The 15,800-nt window shown below is 41.1% G+C and overlaps 2 protein-coding genes across 5 annotated transcripts; both read right to left on the minus strand.

Annotated features, from left to right (window-relative positions):
* Positions 1 to 693: 693 nt before the first annotated feature.
* Positions 694 to 8,432, minus strand: Bicd (Microtubule-associated protein Bicaudal D). 2 transcript variants are annotated; one of them, XM_076827330.1, is made up of 8 exons: positions 7,984 to 8,432; positions 6,939 to 7,079; positions 6,021 to 6,857; positions 5,790 to 5,936; positions 5,531 to 5,563; positions 4,443 to 4,872; positions 4,089 to 4,355; positions 694 to 3,564 (listed from the first exon to the last, which is right to left on the minus strand). In XM_076827330.1, exons 1-8 carry the CDS (start codon positions 8,191 to 8,193, stop codon positions 3,284 to 3,286), a joined length of 2,346 nt encoding a protein of 781 aa, XP_076683445.1. In that variant the 5' UTR covers positions 8,194 to 8,432; the 3' UTR covers positions 694 to 3,283. The 2 variants fall into 2 exon arrangements, with proteins under 2 accessions (XP_076683445.1, XP_076683446.1); XM_076827331.1 differs by lacking the exon at positions 5,531 to 5,563 and having other exon boundaries at positions 7,984 to 8,430.
* Positions 8,433 to 9,665: 1,233 nt separating this feature from the next.
* Positions 9,666 to 15,325, minus strand: Cnbp (CCHC-type zinc finger nucleic acid binding protein). 3 transcript variants are annotated; one of them, XM_076827350.1, is made up of 3 exons: positions 15,110 to 15,325; positions 13,722 to 13,981; positions 9,666 to 13,560 (listed from the first exon to the last, which is right to left on the minus strand). In XM_076827350.1, exons 2-3 carry the CDS (start codon positions 13,968 to 13,970, stop codon positions 13,336 to 13,338), a joined length of 474 nt encoding a protein of 157 aa, XP_076683465.1. In that variant the 5' UTR covers positions 13,971 to 13,981; positions 15,110 to 15,325; the 3' UTR covers positions 9,666 to 13,335. The 3 variants fall into 3 exon arrangements, with proteins under 3 accessions (XP_076683465.1, XP_076683467.1, XP_076683466.1); XM_076827352.1 differs by having other exon boundaries at positions 13,728 to 13,981; positions 15,110 to 15,323; XM_076827351.1 differs by lacking the exon at positions 15,110 to 15,325 and adding an exon at positions 14,718 to 14,871.
* Between the last annotated feature and the right edge of the window lie 475 nt (positions 15,326 to 15,800).

A 15,800-nucleotide genomic window follows, 5' to 3' on the forward strand; every position in this document is an offset into this window, starting at 1 on the left:
TTTTCCGTGTTACTTTGGCAGTGTCAACATAGGTTTACCGGCGTGGATATTGGTTTGGCGATGTTGATGGCAGTTTGATGCTGTAGGTGTTAGTTTGATGTCAGCCTTGGTTTGATTGCGATCAGCACAGACTAATACAGAATAACGAAGTAATACTGTAAACGAGATCAGGCTGCAAAGACTTACTACACTACGATGTACAATATTGCGATTAATTTTTCACCCTTTCAAAAATGACAGACTGAAATTCACATCTCTTAATTCCGGTTGCGAACGGTATCGTCTCGCCTTGTGAATAGCGCGGACGGCAAGGCAAAAAGTCGAGGACGAATTTCTTTACGTTAAGGACGAAGTCAGAAGGAGAATACCTAAACTAACGGTCGTGATAAAGAATAATCGAGAAACGAAAGAATTTCTTATTTCTGTTTCGTTCCTGGCAATGGTGTGGGGTGAGGGGAGGAAGGGACGGTGGTTGAGGCTGGCTCGGTTTATGGACACAAATTAGAACCACCTGTGTCTATCGATAACAATTCAGCCTAAATAAACAGTTAAAATGCAAGAGAAACCGATTTACGGAGACTAATATCGTCTGTCGTCTCTAACGCCCGTGTGGGGTATTCAAAGAATCCTAATTAACTGCGTCGACGCGCGTAACAGAAGAGATAATTAACATAAAAGAATTAACACAAAAGAGAAGTGTAATCGCTGAGTTTTATTCCTCTGGATTGTTAAGTAATGTTAACGCGAGTCAGAAGAAAGAAACATAAACAAGGACTTCGGCATCTGCTTAGATTCATAGACACAGGCAATAGTGTTACTATATGGTATAAATATAATAATAATGACAACTGATCAATTAATTGATAGTCAATGAACGATCGATAAATTCTCTTTAGGTACTCATCTGGATTCCGCGATGAAGCCGACAGCAATATCGCAATAATTAATGTACAATAGTCATATTGTTCGTAATAATAATAAAGATAATAATACTAATAGTGCTAATAACAAATTTGATTAAAGACGGTTCACGATAATCGTACACTGATGACGTACACATGCAGGATACTTTGCGTCGTATAAAAATCTCACCGGCGACTCAGCGAAATAAATATCGTTACAATAAAAGCGTAAATCTCGTTAAATATTCCTGCAAACATTCTGTAAATATCTCGTTAAACATTGAATACAGCAGATGTAAAACGTCGGAAATTAGTTTAGTTGTAAAAAAGGTTGTAAAGTATATACCCTAAGAATGTCTCACGCGTGTAAGTATAAAACAGTATTTAAATATCCTGCATAATGTACCAAGCACATCGTGCTTGAATCTCTACGAAAAATACCACACGCACACGCACGCCTGCACACTTCGACGGTTCATCGAAAAATTCGAAAATTCTAATTTCAGAAAAATTAGTCTTATTAGTGATTCTCGCAGAGACGCGTTAGATGCACATAAAACTGTTTTCATGTAAACCTTATTTGCCTACACTGCAAATAAGCATCAACGCCATTTGTTTATGCTCTATCTCTCTCCCTCACTCTCTCTCTCTCGCTCTCTCTCCCTTCTCTTCATTTACTTACCTCGGTAACATTCTGCTATCGGCAGAACGGAAATGAAAAGATGGTAATCGGAGAGCAACAACGAAACTAGTTTTATGTTAACAACAAATGTACAAATCAACAGGCGCATAAAAATTCAAGGGACCAGCAAAAGAAAGCGGCGTGAATTATATACAGCCGCTTCCGGTTCAGAATTAATAATTAGTCAATCTCGCGAATAGCTGCGCCGAAATTTACAAAATATCTTCGGATCCGTGTTAATATTATACAATTGGTCAATATAAAAAGCGTAGATGCTGGTTCCGATCGGAAAGATTGTTAAAATATATGTATAAATAGAGATAAATTAACAACAACTAAAAATGCAATAATAAATCTATATTCAATATAGCAATAATGCTAATAATGTTATAAATACGATAATAAAAAAGCTGCCAAATTCAATAAAATTGAATTAAAGCCTATTTAGGCCGAGTTCCATGATCAGACTATAAAATCTTCTATTTCTTGGAAATAACTGAAATTGTAGAATACTATGGTACAATAATAGTCTACCGAAAGGGACGTTAAAATGCCACATACCAGAAAGATAACAAAAGAAAAAGGAAAGCTACCTAAACGAAAAGTAAAAGGAATACGTGTAGACGGTGAAACGACGCTTGCCTCTTTTTAACTGCACAATGGTTGTTTATCTGAGACGCTACTAGGAGAATGGGTCCCTAATTCCGTTATTTCGCTACTCTGTACTTTTCAACTCTAAAACGTCTACGGTTTTCCATTCTACTTTGATTATAAATGCTACTGCCGCGCACAATAATATTGTCTCTATGGTATGCAATGTAAAATTCTCGTTTATCTCGTTCGTCTACCTAAAAAACAGTATACGTTCGCTTTACCATGCATCCCCCATTAATACGAAACATCTTCATCGGTATCATATAATTATTATAACCATATGAACCATCCATGCAGAATACTCTCTATGCGATTACAGTGGTACTCGACATTATCATACTGGAAAATGTAAATCTCACTACCGAAACAATTGTGATTGCTAAAGACCGTAAAAACAAACACGTACATATACAATTGAAGTGTCCTTCTTAAAAAGAAAGAGTAATCGATTAAAAATCAATACATTGGATATTAATAAACGACTTGTCCACGGGAATGCGTAAATAATTCGCCGCGGATGAGCCTTTGAGCACAGAATGTTTAGTCTATTCTGTGGTAGTCGCGCCGAACAAAAAACTCTTGCAACCGAAATACATTCTATACTTGGCAGGCATCTTTACTAACAACATTGGTAACAGAAGGCAGAGCTTTCTAAAAACCCTACGATATGGAGCAATATCGATGCAAGAAAATATGAACATTTCCAAGCTTTCCAAAATCTCCTGCTTCACGTCCGCGAGTTATCCAAAAGCTTCTCTTCGCGACGAGGATAACGCGTTCATTATCTGTCCGAATTTTGTAAAAATATTCTCGTGACGTAGTACAAAAACGATGCCCTGTACCATCTCTACTCTTATGTCTACAAATTACCTGGCGGGTCGCGTGGAAATAGTGTGTGTGTGTGTGTGTGTGTGCAACGTTTAAGTGCTCAGAGGCGCATGTAAGTTTTCTGAGCCACGTAGTTTGACGATGAGCAGTAAAAACATTGAAAAGTTCAAAATCCTCGTCTCTCTCAGAATATCTTGCTCCACATCTTCATCATTTTCTAGAAGAAATCTCTGCCTAAGTGTGGACGGTTCGTCTGTTGTGTCAATCGCGCTCTACCTCGTCCGTTCGCGCTGGCGGCGTGCCTTCGTGTGTTTCGCAGCTCTCTATCGACTTCTAATTCCTCCAGCTTCATCGTCAGACCAAGCTTTTGCTGCACCGCCAGCCGCAAAAGCTGGTTCAACGTTTTCCTGTCGTCCTCTGCGGCGGCAAGCTGGCGCTGGAGTTCGTCGACCTGGGTCACGTATTCTTCGCAGCGTGCGGCGAACATGGCGCGCAGACCTGAGAAGTGTGGTTAGCAGGTATTAACACCAAATACAGGTAGAACACAGAAGGAAAGTACGCGGAGAGCATAATGGCACATTAGAGAGAAGCGATACATTAATCAGAGACTAATTTTCAGTTATTAACAGTTAACAGTTGTTTTACTTTGAAGACTTCGATAAATAGAAGCGCAATGAATTATATGGTTAATGAAATGTAAAGAATTGTTGCTGTAGTATGTTCTGCTATGAAACAAAGCAATATCGTTGATGGCAAACTCCTAATGCAACCGCGAAATCGATTGTTGCGCAACTTGTTACAAGCAGTAAGACAGACATGAGTGCTGATAGTTATTTTTGTGTTAGTTTGTTAATGCGACGATGTTAGTAAAACAAAATAGAAAAAAGTGGATAGATTAACTATATCTCACTGAGTAAACTAAGTACTTCAAATAATTCTAGAAAATACAAACAATCACTAGCATCTAAAGCTAAGTCTGTACATAGCTACAAACTTAATTAGAAATTTTACAGTCGACTTACTTGAGAATGTCGCAGCATTTTCTTTCAGCATCCTAAGCTCGTGTCTCAGCTTCAACATGGTCTCGTTAACGATGCTCTTCTCATTCTCGTATTTGCTCTTCAAGTTCGTGAGCGCCACTTCAGCGGTATTCTTGTTCGACTTCAATACTGTCCTCAAAGTAGCGATCTGCTCGCGCTTAGCTGACAACAAGGCCTTCAGCCTCAGTACTTGTTCCTGTAGGTCCGCTACTTCAGCCTTGTTCTCGCCTACAAATCCTACATCGCATTCTGCAACACACAAAAGAGGAATAGAATGCCACGAATTATAAAATTAAGTAAACAAGAACAAATTCAATCAAGATATGCCTAACTCACGCTCGCAAACGCTGCACACGTTCGATTGTATTCCCTTGGCCTTCGAAAGTACAATCGTGTGTTCCACCGCGCTTCGGAGATGTTTTATTTGATCCAACGCGATTTCTATATGCTTCGCTATTTCTTTCGCTTTAGTCAAACTTTCCAAGTCTGTGATCTGGATATCAGTCTTGAACAATGTTCTGCACCACTCTATCTTCCCGCTCTCCTCCTCCTTTTCAGGAACGATCTTCTCGTGATCGAGGACCACGCGCGAAGGTATTTCTCCGTTAACGGTGCAGACGTGATGGTAAAGTTGAGCGAGCTCGTCGGAGATGTTCTGTAAGTCGTTCTGCGCGGAATCAGAGAAACCACCAGCCTCCACTGCGAGTTTCGAGAGAGTAGCAATATCAGACTCAAGTTGCATACTTCTTTGCTCTGTGTCCAAAAGCTGAAATGTAATACACAATTTGTATAATCACGTTCTGCTTATTTGCTAAAAACCTATCTTTCTCGTGTATCGCGTATTCATTAGAATTCCGAGTGTATCAGCTTTAAAGCCTTCGTCGTAGAGGCAGATTTGATGTTTCAAGGAAACGATGCTTGACGGCCGTAATAATTTTGCAAGACTGTACAAGAGATATAGTGTATCTGTTTGATCATCGTGCAAACAGGCTCTGCGAGTCTAACTCATGCCACGTTAGATGCAAGTGGAACAAGTAGAAGAACAGTGTCCACTGAGTTCTCGTTCCTAAGCACATTCTATTTTAATGCCACAGTGCACAGCGACTGAGATCCGTACATTTGTTCGAGCATTCGATAAGAACATTCATATAGACGCAAGATGTATCGACCCATTTGTGAAGACGATAACACGGCAGAACTCGTAGATATCTTTCACAAAGGAGTCCGCGAATTATGAGACGGTGAAATGTTCGTCAGTAGATATAGCGGCATGTATAGTTAAGAATATGAAGATATCAGAAGCAATAAAAGACGGGCTTTTGTTAGGACACTGAGAAGCGATCTGTACGGATGATTAAAGGAGCCAAAAGACAAATTGTTATTAAGTAATTGATATATACGTCAAAGTGACCACACGTTCCAACCTTTTGTCGAAGGCTCTTCTCTGACTCGGGGATCTGAAACGCCATAATTTCTATTCAAAGTCTAAATTTTGAATGTTAATCGTCGTCGCGTCGAAGTCACAGTTAACTCTCGTCAACTCCGCGTATCAAGTTATTCTCGGTGGAAATTTAACGAATTGGTAACTTACACTTCTTTCCCTTGTCATAATTGCCGCAATAATGCTGTTTACGGATTTATGGGATGAAAAACAATGTGTAAAAATGCAGAGAAATTGTATACCTTGTTTCTAAGATTCGTTAATTCCGTTCGTAATTGCTGCGTCGAATCGGATATAGTTAAACCATTCTCTAAATCAGCCAAGTCTTTTCGCAGCTGATTTACTTCGCGTGCGGACATAGTACTCCATTGATGGTACTGCATAATTACCTAAGATAAAACATAAATAATAAATAACATTTGGTTACATATAGAATTAATAATTCTGTCCTTGAAAATATTTCGCGCACATACTTGATTCAACTTATCCAATGTGGTTTCTTCGGTTTGCTTCTCGGGCAAATTGGAGTGAAGGTGATGCAATGATTGCACATGGGCTGCTAATTGCACAATACGCGCGACAAACGACTGTAATTCATTCTGACTCTTTTCAACAGCATACTGCGACTCTCGTAAGTTTTGTGTCACATGGGCCTTCTCGGACTCTGCCAGCTCTAACTGTTTCTCCAGTTTCTTCAGTTCGTTTATGTGGATTTCAGAGAATAAGTCTACTTGCTTGTCAGTGGCAGAAGTGCCTGGTTCTTGGGTTTTCAAGTCCGCTTCGATTCTACGCAATGCAGGAGAATCATCCTCCCCGTCGCTGCATATCGTTTGATCTTCTGTGATCCCTCTAATTGAAAGCGCAAGATTGCTAAGGTTATAAATTGATTCGCTATTAATTCTCTGATCCAATTCCTTCTTAAGAGCATATTTCGCCTCGCGCTCGGCTTGTAAAGACTCAAGGGCTTCCTCCATTTGCTTCTCGGCAATCTTCTTTAAATTCATTAGCTCTTCGACTTGACTATTCAAAAGCTCCACGTCCTCCGTTAGTCTCCTTATTTCATGCTTGGCACCTTCGAATTCTACCTGACTGGAGCGTAAGCCAGACACCTGTTTCTGTAATGAAATATTCTCGTCCTCCAATTCAGAATAATCCTGGAGGAGTCGCGCTTCCCGAAATCTACATTCGCGTAACATAGCGCGCAAAGACTTTCTCTCCGTCTCCGCTTGCTGGTGATCTTTCCCGACTTCTTCACGCTCCTGCAGCGCATGATCGCGTTCCGCTTGCACTCGTTCCAGTTCATGGCGCAACTAAACAGAACAGTACCAAATCAGAGACACATAAACGTACAAATAACTTTTTATATATCTCTTCAGAAGTAAGCTACGTACTTGCTTCGTTTCATTTTCTAATTCAATTATTTGTGTTTGAAGAGATGTTTCTCGGGCGGCACTTTCATGAAGTAAACTCTCTTCCTGCTCTATGCCACTTTTCGTAGTTAATTTCGTAGTCGTCTGAAACTTTGCTAATGCCTGTGAAAATATAAAAACCAAATATCGATTTGAGCAACTTTCTCAGAGTACCAATATCTTCTCGTTAAAACAACAAATAACTCTTGCTCGCCATTGGTAAGAAACTTTCATCGGGTTACTCGTTTAACCGACTTCTCTGAAATAACGAGCTGAATTTATAGCGCATGAAGTAACACAGAGTATGCGTCTGTGAGTTAGACTTTAAGCGTGCTCTGATCCCATTTGGTTTACTTTAATTAGTTTCATTTAATTTCATACAGAGGCAATCCGCTGCTTAATAAAGATCATTCTAGTGGAACAAGAGAATCTATCATAATATGATTTATCTACCTAGTTACTCTATTTATAGCAATTACATAGCAGCAATGTACAAATATGGTAAATTAAAATGCGCTTTGTATGTATTTGGTGAGTATTCTCAATACTCCATCTACTTGCAAGCTCCTCCCTCGATCGTTTCTCAACATTTTCTCACCAATTAAGTTGCGAAGTTTCCTCTAAAATGTTTCCTATTAATCGCTCGTCATTTCTATCATACCATAAATTTACCAAATACATAACTACACGCTCTACGATTTATTTTCCATTTTACCCATCAGCCCCTAAAAACTTTCAACAAATGAATTACTTGATTTCTTTACAGTCGCGTCCAATCTAAACGTCACGCAGACTTAAATATCACACCCAATCCGCGGTAAGAAACAAATGTCTGCCTAATGTGTTAATTGTGTCCAAGCACAAAGTAATTACAATCCGTCAAGCGTGTCCCTACTCACGATAAGAGTATCGAAACGGAGTTTGGAATTGTCAGCAGTGAAATTAGCTGTGGCAAAGGGACTTCTCGGCAGATTGGCAAGCAGCCGATTCACGTGCGATCGGAGTACGCAGAGAAGATCGAGCTAACCTCTTGCGTGATCTCCAACTCGTGTTTCGTGTTTTCGTAGAGGGCCTCGAGATCGTTGCATCTTTGCTGCAGGCCGGACTTCTCCTCGAGCAAGGCGAGACCGTATTGAGCGGACTGTATCTTCTCCGTGGACGCCAAGTCCAACTCCCGTGAAAGCCTCTCGATCTCGATCCGGAGGTCTTCTATCGTAACGCCGTCTGTCGTGGCCATTGCTACCGCGCGCACCGTACAATATCACTTCGCTCCTTTCCCCGTCGAATGCGTCCTCGTCGTTACCGCGAATATGTCGGAACATCGGCGGCCGTCATGTACTTCGAATATGAGAGCATCATGCGGATAAGCCTCTGACGCGGTCCCCTTTGCGTGCCCGTTTTCCAAGCCTTCACATCTTCCGCGGTGACCGCGGACGACTCACGACCGTTTGACAGACGTGAGTTACGGGCGGGGAGAGGCACGCGGGGGCGGAGGGGGAGATCGCACGGACCGGATACATTGTTCCCTTCACGTGTTCCGTGTTCCCAGGTTCTCGTTCCGCGATTCCAACTGATTCCAACCGTTCCTCGGTATATAGCACACCATGACGACCACGACGGACACGTTGATACGTGCGACATGATTATATTCATCGAATAAAATCATAGCGATCTTCATTCGTTTGGAACGGAGAATTAAAATGGGAATTTCTCGTGTTACATTCGTACATGTTTCAGCGTTATTATTTATTCATTGTAGATAAAAACAGATATTCTTCCCCCTTCCCCTCCCCTTCTCGCCTCTCCGTCTTGTTAGGCTAATCGTATCTCGTGAAATACATTTCATATTCTGATATCTTACGCAAATATGATAAAATTTCTTCGGAGAATCGTAGCGCGTATGTGTATACGCGCTTCGATTCGCACTTTAAAGAAAGTGGAGAATGAAATTGTCTGCGATGCTTTGGATTTGCACGCGTTACGAGAGAATTTTAATAGACATTTACTTCCGGCAATGCATACAGAATTATGATGAACGCGTATGGAATGAAATATTGGATGAACATAGCTCTCGTTATCGAACAAACTGTTATTTAGTACACGTATGCGTTTTAGGGTTGGATTTAATACTGAAACCATTGAAAGAGTTCGCATAACCCTATTAGCTATTTGACCTTCTCCGCGAATTATAACCACTTTTGTGTTTGACCAATTTATAGCTGCTTATCTTTAGATATGCTTAAAATAACCATCTCGCATCTCGATACAACCCTGCGAACGTGCGATCTTCAATTTTTTAGCGAGGAATCACGAAAGCTACGGAATTCCAACGCGTAATGATCTTATTCTCTATTAACCAAGCGTTAATTCTAAACAATTCAATGTACCTACATGATCGGTTAGGCCAGTCCAATTTAACAGAGAGGAGCAGAAAAATGGCTACAATTCGGTAATAGTGGCAAATAAATCAGATGTTTACACGAACTCGTTTTTTATTGTTTAGTGTCGAATCCAACCCTCAAAAACCGACATCCTATGCATGAAATAATTTAGGTTCCGTTGAATTGCTCGTTTCGCCCAACGATACAATTCCGAGATTACAGTATTTATGCCTGCAGATGAGCGCAGATTTGACGGAACGTTTGATTAAACAATAAAAGAAGTATCACGCAACAGTACATATACACAAAAGGATGAACAACTAAAAAGGAAAGCATACATTTACATTTTATTAATAATCGATCTCCTTTTCCAACTGAAATATAAATAATACAGATGAATGTATATCGTACAATTTCTTAGTCGTAGAAATGCCGGTGATACTCCCTCGGGTAAATAGAAGAGCAAATTACCAGCCCGATAAGCAATATGTATGGGGAACAGAAAAAAGAAAAACAAGATCACGTCTTTGCCTCTCCGTACACATTCTATTTCAAAAATTCAGTTTAAAAACATAACTTCAAATACTCCGCAAACCTTTATTACTTTGTAGCTTATTTCTTTTCTTTTTTTTTCTTTCTTCCTCTTCGTCCTCTTCCATCTTCCTCCTCCTTTAAGTATTAATAGATTAATATATAAGTCGAGCTGTGACCGGCCGATAATACCGATCGAATTATAGTTCATACACTGTAACAGTCGTATTCTTTACAATATTCGTACGTAAGTCTTGTAGCAGAGACAAAAAAGCGCAGGTGCCCTATCGCACTCGTTTTTATTTTTTATGCTCGTTTGAACCTCCGGTGCCACCAATGAACCCCCAACGCCTAAATCGTATTTACTTCCAAATGTGCTTTTCGCCCCCGATACCATACATAGTAAGATACCGGTCGGTTTTTCATCTTCAATTTTTCACCATACGTCATATATCCGTGCACGTGCATTCGAACAGTACAACACATCAATCGCAAAAAAGAAACAAGGAAAAATACTTTTACACGGATTTTCAATCTTTTTTTTTTGTTTTTTCTCTCTTTTTTCTTTGTTAAAGTCGTGCATCCAATGAGAGCACCAAAGGTTACCGGTCCATTAGCGAAATACAATTTTTTTTGATCCTCCAAATCTCGTCAGACGCACTAGCGCACTGATTATTAACTACTACCAAAAAAAAATCATACATATGAGATCGGTTTAAGTCCCGAACAGTTAAGTGTATAAAATTGTTGCAGGACACCTGTACTACACACGATTACAACGCACAACGGCGCTTCTTCACAGTTCCACCGAGTCAGGCACGCCTGGCTTCTTCTGAACATTAATACACATTTGTCGCTGCTGGCAAAAGTATCAAGTGTTTGGATCGCGCGCAGGCCCCGCACGCGGAAGATCCGTGGTAATTTCAATTCATCGAATTTAGAAAAAAACAAAAGTAAGGGCAGAGAAGAAGAATACTTCGAAACATGGTTGCACGGACCGGCACGCGTGCAAGGCGCATTCACGCTGAATCCATCTATAGACTGAACAGAGATCCGTGAACGATTTTCTTGTTAATTTAAATTTAATCACTCATTCCAGGAAACGAATTCTTATTTAAAGTCTCACGGACTCGATCGATTTACATCTCAACAACACTGCTCGTATTTCTAAACCATAACCGTCATCATACAAAATTTGCACCAGCGTATTTTCAATTTCTTATGTAGTTCGTTTTCTCATTTTTTAGGGGGAGGTGGGGGAGAAAAGCTTTGTACAGTGTGTTTATACAAATGTGAGACATTTTATCAGGATCGCTTCTATTCATCAAAATAGTTTAGTTTTGCAGTTATAAGCATTTTTATATTCTATCAAACACCGGCCCGAAATGTCTACAAAGGGTAGCCGGGAGGCCTGGCGCGTTCGTCAGTTGGCCTAGTACACTATATTTTCAATCATATCCTTTCCTTCTCGCCTTTAAAAAAGCAAAGGCGAAATGATAATCAATTTATCGATCCGCGGAAACGCAGCCGGGCTTCGTTAAATCCCACTTCAATAGACATTTCCGGCCCGTGTTTGACGAAATATAAAAGTGCTTATAACCGCAAACCAAAGCATTTTTTTTTATTTTTTTGGCGATTAGAACCAATCCTGAAACAATGTCCCACATAGTTATAAACACCCTGTATATCTCCTGCTAAATTATTCCAAGAGAAGTATCCGAGGATTTCCAAATACACAACAGGTTTGTTTTCCTTGTTTATCGTTTCATGATTTTTTGTTTTTCCAGCAGACATTCGGCAAAAAAAATATACTAGACAAATCGCGTCTAAAAATTTCGTTCTACGACTTGTAAAAAAAAAGAAGATTAGCACGATACTTTATACATGAAAATATAATTCCTTTCCTTTTCCTTAATGTGATGTATAAATAAGATAATCATCGGAATTAGTCACCAGCAACGACCAGAGTATGTCTAGCTTTTTACAGTACAAAATACAGCTCCTGCACATATGTATGTATATATGTATACACATATGCGCATATATATATACATATACCTAGTAACGAAACATTTCACCATATGTAAGGATATAGTAAGGGTAAAATGGCAACTGCGTATCCATTGGATGTCCGTAACGATCGCTGACAATATGAACAATGATGACCATCGGTACAATTATGACTTTTTACGTATAAAATGTGCAAACTTGTATAGACCTCTGTGTTTATACGTATATATACATATATACGCCGCGATGATCACTGGCGATCATACGCCCAGCAGGTTCCGTTCATTTTCCTTTTCACTCGATTAAAGAATCTGACATACGAAGCACACCGTGCACTGCCCTAGTTTATCAGAATTCCAGAATAATGGCCCAAGTATAACTGTATATAAACTCGTAAACACTGACGACCCTACAATCGTGCAGCTTCCCGATGACGTGTGAAACTAGGTTCTGTTACAAAATAATGCGTTCGACGAGCCTCATTACATCCTTACACATTAAAAATTGGCGTTACTAAACCTTATTTATATGTATTCAGGGCCGGCATGTTCATTTCCTTTCCCATTTACTTCTGAATTTTTTATTATTTTTCTTTTCTCTTTTGTTTCTCGAATTGCTAGAGAGTTCGAGAGGGAGGACCGGATACAAGATGCGTGGATGTGAGAAAGGAACACAAGTCTGACTTATTACGATCTGCTCATAACCATCGTATCCCTCTCTTGTGTGGCAAAAAAAAAAAGAAAAGATACGTAACTGTTGCTCCAATATTATTTTCTTTTACTTTTCCCTTTCTTATCGTTTGATAATCATCCTTGGTTCAATATGAGTCGCCAGTACGCGTCGAGCTAGCGGCCAGGCTGATAAAGGAGAATTGCCGTGAATGCTGACCGTATAAAATTTCTTTGACAAAGTATATTTTAAGAATTCATACATCTTGCATCACAAAACAATGCGCGTACGAGATAGTTTGAAGGTCAGGGGACAGAGGATTCATGTCTCTACTCTAATTCAATCGAATGTTTATAATATTATTACCATCGTATAGTGTGTTATGGGTGTGTGTATGTGTATTCATGTAACGCTGGATGTGTTTTCCATGTGTAAATGTACTTCTTTTTTTTGTGCGCGCGCGCGCATATGTTACGGTAGTGTAGTGTAACAGCAATAAAAAAAAAACAAAGACGTCATAAGAAAAAACCCTTGGCGAAGAGAACAACGATGTGTAGAGGGTGGGGTGGGGGTGGGGGAAGGAAACTAGGAATAAAAATGGGCTTCCGGAAGTTGGGCACGGGAGAGATGGAAATTCGAACGATTATGACGAAACGCGCTTTCAGCGATTATACCGCATCAACGAGACATACGTTCGCACATCCCTACCTAGCTACAATCCCCGGTAGTAGCGCGCGCGACGGTAAACGGCTTATCGTTAAGCGAGCGGCACGGATTCCGGTTATATCCTACTTCCTGTCATCCTGATCACATTCACGGCTTATGTGACCAGTCTTGCCACAGATGTAGCATGTCTTTCCTCCAGCTTCAGTGCAGTTGCGAGCGATATGACCTGTCTTATTACAATTGTAGCAGCTCTGCATCGCGAAGCGTCCAGAGTCGTTACCAGCCTCCGGGCAGCTGCGAGCAATATGTCCAGTCTTGTTGCAGTTGTAACAGCTCATCTCGGGCCCCTATCGAGAACAGTCTACATTACGCTACGGCGCGACACCTCGTCGTTAATGTATTCCAAGGGACTCTTCGCAATGTATCAAACCACAGGGCTACGGGAGCCTGTTGTGCTAGGATTCATTGAATTACTGGAGGCAGAAATAATGATAAGCATTAGATTTACAATAACCTGTTGGCAGTCTTTCGCAATATGCCCGACTCCGTTGCAGCGGTAGCAAAGATCTTGATCCTCCTTGCACTCACGCGCAAAGTGTCCAAATTGGTTACACTTGTAGCATTTGTCGCGACCGCGTCCAAAGGCACCATCTCGGTCGCGACCACGGTCGCCTCTACCGCCGCCTCCGCCACCTTGTGGACACTCCCGTGCGTAGTGGCCCATTCGGTTACATTTATAGCAAACGCTCGAACTCATTTTTTATGAATCTACAACAGTCAAACAACTTTCTATACTCGCTTTCTAATAAACATACACGCATATGTTCGCTTCCGAATGCTCATGCTACGATTGATACGTATATGGCTCGACCCGAATCCACTGGAGTTGTAACTTCAAGAGGATGAAACCTGAGGCTCGGGATAGAATTTAAATATCGACGAAAAATCAAAAGAATTGATTAAAAATTTGTTGGCAATGACTGAAATATTGCAGAATATTAAGACGTATATTATACTAATATACATTAAAACAGACCTAAAAATGCAAAAATTCGTCTAAGTTCGAGATTAGTTGGAATATTTATTGATGAGGGGTACAGAAAATCATGATGCAAAAATATATATCGTTACGCGATATTTGCTCCGAAAAGAGTTACTTAAAATAAAGCGAAAAAAAGCGAGGCATGAAAAACAAGATACAAGTATTGCGGAGGCACGGAATTGATAAAATCCGCGAAAGATCCACGTTTTTTTCGCCCCCGGGAGCCATAAAAGCGGTCGCGCATAACTGGGAGGATATTTGGAGGAGTTTTAGAGTTATTTTAAATAACAGTATAAGATGGCATCGTGCATCCGTCCATACTAAAGGAGGTACGTAGAATACACGTGTCGTGTGGAGCGACGCGGCGCACAAGGGCATTTTTTCCCGGTCCCGGGGGGATTTTCGTGGCGCGGGCGAATTTTCGCGAAGGAATATACGTATCGGACGCGCTCGATGATTTACATGTATGAAAATCTTCAGAAATCGCCGTCCATCGTACAACGTGGCTCTATCGCCCCCACTTTGCAGTGGTGGTACGCAAGTACGCCACGGCGCGAAGATGGCATCCAAGACTGACGCCGTACTGCGCTTTTTTTGCCTCGGAACGAAAAGATCGGCCGAGGGCGAGGTGTGCACGCACGGCCTAATGAAACCGCCGCGGGCACGCCGGATGGCCACGAATATCCCCCGCGGGGCAGGAAGATGGGGTCGGGATAGCCCGTTTGCCGTGCAGCAAGAAAATCGAATCAGCGAAGTCGAGGACCACGTGTGAAATCGCACAGAAAGAACCCCGCGGGGCACAGAATCGCGGCGGCGTACAGCACCGTTTCTTTATTAGCGGCGCGGTGACTTACCTCCGGTGCTCGATGTATCACGCACGATAAATCCTCCTTCCGTTAGGCTTCGCCGACGCGTCGGGGACAATGGGTCCGCGGGAAGTAGTGTTTTCCCAGGAAAACTCGAACCGATACTCAGCCGGATGACTGCGGCGACCATCGACTACGAGAGGAAAGACCGGCCAATCCTAGCTACGTTGCCCGCCAAACTCCCGTTGCAACTGTGGGCGACTGTGGCGACCACACTGATGCCTCCGGTGCTCGCCGCCAGAGGGCTGCGAATAGAAGCCGGGTTTGCGAGCCTTTCGATGCCTCCGAATCTATTTAAATCTGCAATTCTGTATCTTGTGCAGAGTATATTCGTGTCTGATACGGAGTCTATTAAATAAGCTCTATTAATAAATGCAATTGATAAATTTTTTCAATATAACACGCTCCTTTTAGTTCCTTGCCCCGACTTAACTTCAGTCGCGACACAATAACGAACACTACATCCCCTAGGAACAAGGGATGTCGTAGCCAACTGGAATCTCAAAACAAGAATTTCCTCTAGCGAAATTCGATATTTATATGTTAACTAGATTGGACTAGGCATTCATTGAAGCCATATAATGTCGTTTAAAGTTAATTGATATTGAACAGAAAAGTATAATTATGTGATAATGGTGCTAATAGTCGACTTCGATGTTCATTGGTCGCGTATCTATGA

This window comes from Andrena cerasifolii, chromosome 14, assembly GCF_050908995.1.
Source record: "Andrena cerasifolii isolate SP2316 chromosome 14, iyAndCera1_principal, whole genome shotgun sequence".
In the NCBI taxonomy this organism is placed as follows: Eukaryota; Metazoa; Arthropoda; class Insecta; order Hymenoptera; family Andrenidae; genus Andrena; species Andrena cerasifolii.

Bases quoted from the DNA above. Each gene is read 5' to 3' on its own strand.
- Cnbp (XM_076827350.1), bottom strand. From the start codon at position 13,970: ATGAGTTCGAGCGTTTGCTATAAATGTAACCGAATGGGCCACTACGCA. The intron at 13,561-13,721 runs GTAAATCTAATG...TGTTCTCGATAG, and splicing joins AAGACTGCCAACAGGTTATT to GGGCCCGAGATGAGCTGTTA.
- Bicd (XM_076827330.1), bottom strand. From the start codon at position 8,193: ATGGCCACGACAGACGGCGTTACGATAGAAGACCTCCGGATCGAGATC. The intron at 7,080-7,983 runs GTTAGCTCGATC...ATATTTTCACAG, and splicing joins AGTTGGAGATCACGCAAGAG to GCATTAGCAAAGTTTCAGAC. The intron at 4,873-5,530 runs GTTGGAACGTGT...ATTACATTTCAG, and splicing joins AGAAGAGCCTTCGACAAAAG to CTTTTGGACACAGAGCAAAG.